Below are 7853 nucleotides of genomic sequence, written 5' to 3'. Positions count from 1 at the left end.
GAAGTAATAATAAGAGACCAACAGACTCACTTATCATACGACCAAAGACTGCGAACGGCCGAAGTTTTTATATGATGCACACAAAACAAAAATGGATGAATTAATAACTATATTACAAATGAAAACATCGGGTAGTCATCTTATGCATAATAAATTGCGAATCTAATGGATATCTATAGGTTGTGAGTTATGCGATAGAAAACAGTGTATTCTGCTATTAAAAAATTACTTAATTATTTCTCCAACAAATTACACTTTTAACTGTTCTCTAGTTGGTTTTCAGATTTCAATATACATACAACAAAGTTTTTGGAATCATAGATTGTATCTATCTCACAAGTTCATAGAAACTAAATCCATTTTTTGTAATTATTGTTCTTTGATTTATTTTTTGGGATGCCACATTTTTTCCGAGTGAGCTGCAGCAGGCGAATCGGATTGGGTTTCTCTTTAATCTGCGGCTGCTGCGCTTAGTGCACTTGCGACGACGTACGCACAATCTTGAACCCAGCCCGAAGCGAATGGCATCAATGCTGCAACAAGTGCTGTATCCTGTGCTGGGCCTCGTCCTGATGACGAACCACTTGGAGGTCAGCAGCCTGGCCATCACCAACGGCCATTGCCAGAAGAACATCAGTGTGAAGTATCAGGTGCCCATTGCCAAGACCCGCATGGCAGGTCCTTCGAATTCCAGCTATCCTGGCGACCTGGACAGCTATGTGGTGTACGAGGAGCGGGTGCGTTGGGACAACATCCAGGTGTGCTGCCCGGGATATCGGACCATTCTGTTTGGCTTCTGTGAGCCAGTCTGCCAGGAGGCGTGTCCCGCCCACAGCTACTGTGCGGAACCGGATCGCTGCCATTGCCAGCGGGGCTACGAGCCGTCGCACCTCCACACCACTGGCCACCAGCTCGTCTGTCGACCTGTCTGCCAGGGTGGTTGTCCGGAGCACAGCCACTGCGTGGCGCACAACGAGTGCGAGTGCTGGCCGGGATTCAAGGACGCGAGCAGCTGGTTCAGCCTGAGCCTGCGCTGCGAACGGGTCCAGTGCGGCCATGAGCAGCGATTCGATCCGGCACGACGTGCCTGCGTCCAGATCGAGATGAGCATGGAGGAGCTGATGCAGCGGGTCGCCGAGCGACTCGCCAAAGGACTTGGGGCGGAGGAGGAGGCGACCAACGAACCGGAATCGTAGAAGCAAAAGCCTCAGGACGAGTAACTGCACTGGACGAGTAACCAATCTGAATCTCCAGTGCTAAGCCATCAACCATGTATTGATCTGTTCAATAAAGTGAATTAATTTTTGTAATAACAAAAGCTAAAGATACGGATACAAGCAATTAAGAGAATCACCACCGAGTTGGCAGTTACAAATCTAGTTACAAATTTATTGTTGCTCTTCAGACAATAAACACTTTTCGTTTGTTCAGTTGGTACAACCAAATATATAAAAAATAAAACTTAGGTACTAATTAAAAGATCTGTGGACCTAATCGTTGGCAAGCTAGTGTCTACCCAGGCATAGGGCCATAGTTGTTCTAAGTGTAATATCCAACAGTTAACATCAGCCTAAAGGTTAACATCAATTTAAAAGTGGCACTCAATTGGCTTGGAAGTCCGGTAAATTCAAATTCACATTAAAGCTCAAGTTCCGCGGCAAATTTCAGTTTCGATCTCGCAGACTGAAATCTAGGCATATAGTTTCTCGATCTCGTCGGCATACATCTTGGAAACCACGTTGCGCTTAACCTTCAGGGTGGGTCCCAGTTCGCCGGTGGGAATGGAGAAGTCGTGCGCCAGAATGGTGAACTTCTGCACCTTCTGGGCATTGGAAATGGACTGTTTGTTGGCCCGCTTGACGGCGTCCTCGATGGACTTCCACACCTTGGGGCAGGGACCTGCGGCCAGGATCTCCGATACGGTCTTGTGCTCCACTCCCAGCGACTTAACCCACACGGAGGACTCGTGGCTCAGCTCGTCCAGGGGCTCGCCCGAATCCTTGTCCACTTCGGTCTGGAAAACAGGAGCACTTAGATGCTTGGCAACAAATTGTAATAGATTTGGGACTCACCTTAAGAGTGATCAGAACAGTGAGGTATTTGCGCTGCTCGCCCACCAAAAAGGCGTTGGAAATGGCATCCAGCTCCTTCTTGATCGTGTTCTCGATGTGCACAGGCGGAATGTTCTCGCCGCCGGCGGTGATGATAATCTCCTTGGAGCGTCCCGTCAGGGAAACGTATCCCTTGTCGTCCACATATCCCAAATCACCGGAGTGCAGCCAGCAGTCGTCGTCTAGTGACTCCTCGGTCTTCTCCTTGTTGTCGATGTAGCCCATGAAAACGTGACGTCCTCGGATGCACAACTCTCCGTGGCCATTGGCGTCCTTGTTGATGAACTTGGACTCGCAGCCAGGCAGAGTTTTGCCAATGGTGTTCAGACCCACGGAATCGGGAAGGCAGATGGTGTGGCAACCGGCCGTCTCCGACATGCCAAAGGCATCCACAATCTTCAGGTCCAGGCTGAGGAAGTACTTCTTCGTCTCCGGTGACATGGGAGCTGCGGCACTGGCCAGGGTCAGGACGCGATCGAAGCCCAGGGCCTGCTTCACCTTGGACATGATGAGCGACTTGGCAATCTTGTACCGGAATCCCCCGGAGCTCTTGCTGCAAGAAGTTGTGGGCAAAAAGTTTAATTAGCTTTGTTGACTGATGAGTTTTGTTGAAGGTTGGGGGGGAGTGTGGGTAAGTGCAATGGGATGAGTGGTGTTTGCGAATTAGTCGCACATCAATAAACAAGGGATTACAAGCAAAATGCACCTTAAATAGTAATGGTAAGTCGTTTAAATTCGACCTTAATAACCATTTACGGTCAGAAATGCATTCTATTAGTTGTATATAAATAGCCCGTATAATTTGTAAGGCCTTAAAAGCCCAGCTTTCGTTTTAAATTTCCCTCAATTACTTGTAATGTATCGCTTGATTTTGGATCGTCTGATGGGCTTCCTAATGCTGCAGTCAGTGCAGAAGTATTTGCACTTAAACGAATCTCCCCTCCAGTTCTACACTTCCCTCTTTACTACCCATTCACCCGCTTTTACTTAAGAGGACGTGCCCGCATGGCGTGTCCTGGCTCTGCTCCTAGTCGTGGTCCTGTTCCTCCTGCATTTTCTATTTTCTGGTACATTCCAGCACCAGGAGCAGCAATAGCAGCGGGACTTGCCGGCGCGTTCCACGTGACGTATGAGTAATGTTGTTGTCAGTGATTTTCGCTTTAAGAAGCGCTGTCGGCCCGCTTGGCGTGCATAATTTAGCGGACCCCGAAACTCGGCACACATGTACACAGAAAAAAAATGTTGCTAACAACTAGCAATATTTGTTAGCAAACAAAACTAAACCAGCTACATGAAAAATAGTTCTTCATTCTTAGGTATTTCTTTTCCATGTAAAAGCTCTTTTCTCAATACAGTGATTAATGGCCCTCAATTCTGTTCTGTGCACCTAAGGGCTGGTGGGCTCTCAGCTCCTTGGCCAGGAAGCTGGCCGAAAATCCGGGTGAACGATGAAAAATGCAGGAATGGGAGTTGCGAGTGGAATTCTGTCGTTGCAGCCACTTTAACTGTGCATCCTTTTTGCATAATTTATGCGCACACAAAGTCGGAGTTGAAGTATTTAAAAAAGAAGGCCTCATCGGGGGAATACTTACCCTTGACTCACCATGTAGTGCTTCAGCGTGATGCCCTTGGCCCAGCTGGCGAGCATCTTCTTCAGGCTGCCGCTGGAGCTGGCCACGGCCACCATGCGCTCCTGGAACTTCTCGTAGACACGCGGCACGCCCATGAATCGCGTTGGACGCGCATCCTGCAGCGACTTCACCAGCGTGCCCTTCAGCGCATCCTTGTCGGCGAACCAGATGCAGCCCGCCACAAAGGCGCAGGTGTAAATGTCCACCGTCTGGGCGGCCACGTGCGAGAGTGGAAGGTAGGAGACGATCGACTCCGCCCCCACCACCACCCGGTCCATGGCCTTGACGATCCCGCGCACATCGAAGGTGATGTTGTCGTGGGAGAGCATCACGCCCTTGGGCATGCCCACCGTGCCGGAGGTGTAGACCAGGCAGCAGCACTCGTTGATCGCCACATTCTCCAGGCGGGTCTTGTACTGGTCCTCCACGTCGCTCACATTCATGGACTCGATCTCCGACCACTGCGAGTGATGGGATACGTTAATTTAAATAAGAAAGGCTTTGGAAAAACACCTGCACACTTTTGAAGGTCGTTACTCACCCTGTAGTAGCCATCCTCCTTCTTCAAGTAGGGGGAATAGGGCTCCTGGATCTGAATGGCGGCCTTCAGCTTGGGCAGCTTGTCCCGGATGGCGTGGATCTTGTCCATTTGCTTGGCGTCATCGACGACCACGATCTGGGCATGTGAGCTCTCCAGCACGTGCAACACTGCATCCGCGGAATTGGTGGTGTAGATACCAGCGATGATGCCGCGCGCATGGATGGCGCCCATGGCCGAGTAGAACCACTCGGCGCAGTTGAAGGCCAGCACACCCACCGAGTGGTGCTCCTCCAGGCCGAGTTTGATGAAGGCCTTGGCCACCTGGTGCACCTTCTGCTCATATTGTCTGCGGATGGCGGATGGCGGATGATGGCAGGCGGATAATCCGGTTAGTGTTAAGTGAATCGCGCGCAAATTGGCAATCGGCCAGCAATTCGATTAGCGGTACTCACTTGTAGGTGACAGTGTGATATCCGTTCTTGCCGTTCTTGGTGCGCAGCGCAGGATAGTCGCCGTAATTGTTGACCGTTCGCTTCAGCAGGCCGGGCACTGAGATGGGCTCCTCCGCGCCGATGCCATCCTTGGCCAGCCGAATCTTGACTGCGTCCTCGCGGTTGGTGGTGCGATAGGCTTCCGCCTGCCGGAGGCGGTTGGGCCCAGGACGATTGTAGAGCGCGTCTATCGCGGACATGGTGCAAGTCTGTAATTGCAAATTGGGAGTCAATTACTTTGAAAGTGTTATGCTTAACTAAAGCAACTAATGGTGAACTACGACTACTCATTCCCATTCTCATTACTTATTCCATGTTAATGCATACTAACATTATCTGTCTTTATTTTTCTTTTTAGCTTTATGTTCTTACACACATTTAGTTTAATCCTTCACTCGCATCGATTATAGATTTAAAGTTTAATCACTATTTAAAGTCAATGAAGCGAAACTTTGAAATCACGATGGTTAATCAAAATATGGAAATTGCCTTGTCGAATAGAATCATACGATCTATGGCTAAAGTACGCGCGAATATTTGTTCTTCTAACCATTCAAGATAAGACCCGCACTCTACTCTAGTTGGCCTATGTCAAGGCTTCCGTGGAAAGGGGTTTCTTATCGTACGCGTATAACTTAGCACCTGATTATAAGGTGGTAACAACCAATGTCAAGGTGGGAAAAATAATTGTAGGAAAATTCGAAGGTATGTCGAGATATGTTGAATAAGTTTGTCTGGGCCGCAGAATACAACACAGCTGGCTTATCAGAATTACCAACTATTCCGCTCTTTATGCTATAATAACTTATCAGGCGCAGCACCTTATCAAATTCGGTATATCAGAAGTTGTAGCTATTCGACAGTGGTAAGTTCTTTGAATGGGTTTTATTTTCGCAGTGCAAAGGCCAAGAATCGTAATTCTTGATATCTACAATAATGCCAGCTTGTTTTACTTGCAGCTTTCCGTTCTTTATTAATCAATAAATTCTGCCCAACTAAGCATTGATAAGACCCACAGTAAGCAGTGTGGTACGGGTTATTTAAGAATGAAAGAACCCAACAGCTGACATAATAGTCAGCTGAGTCCAAAGGGTCAGCACATAAATTACCCTCTATGACAAGAGGGAAAAATATAATTATTAGATAAACGCGAATTTTGCAATGATTTTCAGATTTCTCGATTTCGGATTGATTGGCATAAACATCGTGGATGATTGACAGTTAAATTGTGCTGTAAGTTTTGAATTGATTCACTCGGAAAGACCCCGAGGGCAATCATTATCAGGTTAATGGAAGTGCGTTTTGCACACTTTTCGGCAAATATGGGAGGTACCAACGACATTAACATAGTTTACTTGAGAATCATAAATCACTGGCAAATAAATGGCAGTCTGCTGCTGATAATAATTCAAAGTACTTAAAGTGGCGCACGCGTTCGTGGCATGAAAATGAGTCAGTAGCTTTTGCAACCATCATACCATCTAAGTCTAGCGTTTAGAAAAACAAGCTACTGTCGATACCTGATGAAGAGAACTACTAGCAACTAGCAAAAATTCCGCTTATTTATCAACTTCTCCAATGCCAGAAATGTTGTTTGCCATCTGTTCTTGTGATCAAAAGTGGCCAGAACGGGAATCTAATGATCGTGGAGGGAACCACGAAAACCGCCCCGTGGATCGGAGAGATCGGGGTGGAAGTGTTGGGTGCTCTTGCTCAGACCGAAACTAAACCAAACGTACTCGGAATATTTCGCGACGCACAGAAATGGGGGGTAAAAACAAAACTGATAATGGGGCATAGCATCTAAAAATATTTGACAACTATTCGGGGCTTTCGCTCTCCACACGAAAGACATTTCGAAAGTGTGAGGGGAACCGAGATGAAAGAGAATGGTCTGAGAATGGAGAACCTTGATTTAAAAGAGGCTCGATCGATGGCAAGGTGAAAAGAAATTGGCATTCGTGCGGCGAATTGAAATCAGTGCGAAATCGGACGAAATCGGGCGATGAAGATGACAATGAACCCGCCGAAAAAGTGCACTGACCCACAAATTAGATTTAGACAATGCGAGCTATCTATCACGTGTTGCCCGGAAGTCACAGCAACTATCCAATCAAAATTTCAATTGTTCTTCGTTCTGTGTACCGTCTACATATGGTTTTCTCCCCGGCCAACTTACATAATTAACTAGTTTGGTTTCTACGGCGTTCTCGATATGTTTATTCCTCGGTCACGCAAATCGATTGCCGTCTATTTTCTGTACTCCCACTCTTTCGCTCGAGAACCGACAGCACAGCACACACGACCGAATTCGGCGAAGGTAAAGCGAGAACTGAACGCCGTTCAGGATCGGATGCTATAGAGAAGCCTCTGCCGGCGCGGCCTCCGATCGCTCTGCCGGCGTCTGCGTCGATATGGGTGCTACCTGGTACTGATACCCTCTTATCAGCAGCATGCGATCGGCGTGCTCGCTCGCTCCAAGTGTGAATACCACCACATCTCTTCACAATGCCCTAGCAATTAGGGCTTATCAGTGGGGCGTGTAGGGCATCTTGCAATGGATGTAATAACACTAATCTCGAAATCCTCGCAGTAACACGATCTCATAGGGGATCATTTTGAATGAGTGGTACTTATAAATAGCGGAAAAACCTAACATATCATTTAGTTAATGTATATGAAAGGGACTTGTAGACTTTGCTCGGTGACTTTGCTGTATAAATAAGGGTATTATCTTCCTAACTTACAAATTTCTCACTTTGAGATATGTAAGTTCGTGTTTGTGTCCGGAAAAAGATGAAAATGCTTGTACCTCAAATAATTACGTTTTTGTAGCGACACAACTGATAACCCCAGGAAAATAAAGCCAATCGAACGAATATTAGCAATTACGCATTAAAATAATATTTTGAAATTCAACAACCTTCAGACGTTGTTTAAACTTGGGGGCCTGTCTTGAATTTACCAAATAAAACAAATGTTGTATTCACCTGTGCTACCATTTTAAAATATTCTCCGTGGCGTGTTCCTTGAGATCCTTTTGATTGTAGTTTCTGTTAGGGCCAGTTATCAAAAATGG

The 7853-nt window shown here is 47.0% G+C and overlaps 2 protein-coding genes across 2 annotated transcripts; one reads left to right on the top strand and one right to left on the bottom strand.

Moving 5' to 3' along the window:
• Positions 1-466: 466 nt before the first annotated feature.
• On the top strand, positions 467-1276 carry LOC120452865 (epidermal growth factor-like protein 7). Its single transcript, XM_039637312.2, has one exon. It carries the CDS (start codon positions 522-524, stop codon positions 1194-1196), a length of 675 nt encoding a protein of 224 aa, XP_039493246.2. The 5' UTR covers positions 467-521; the 3' UTR covers positions 1197-1276.
• A 65-nt stretch (positions 1277-1341) lies between these two features.
• LOC120452857 (very long-chain-fatty-acid--CoA ligase bubblegum) lies at positions 1342-7113 on the bottom strand. The gene is made up of 6 exons (XM_039637302.2): positions 6954-7113; positions 4736-4983; positions 4284-4629; positions 3704-4203; positions 2073-2664; positions 1342-2014 (listed from the first exon to the last, which is right to left on the bottom strand). Exons 2-6 carry the CDS (start codon positions 4972-4974, stop codon positions 1691-1693), a joined length of 2001 nt encoding a protein of 666 aa, XP_039493236.1. The 5' UTR covers positions 4975-4983; positions 6954-7113; the 3' UTR covers positions 1342-1690.
• Between the last annotated feature and the right edge of the window lie 740 nt (positions 7114-7853).

This window comes from Drosophila santomea, chromosome 2L (genome assembly GCF_016746245.2).
Source record: "Drosophila santomea strain STO CAGO 1482 chromosome 2L, Prin_Dsan_1.1, whole genome shotgun sequence".
In the NCBI taxonomy this organism is placed as follows: domain Eukaryota; kingdom Metazoa; phylum Arthropoda; class Insecta; order Diptera; family Drosophilidae; genus Drosophila; species Drosophila santomea.
This window is presented reverse-complemented; position numbering and strand designations above follow the sequence as displayed.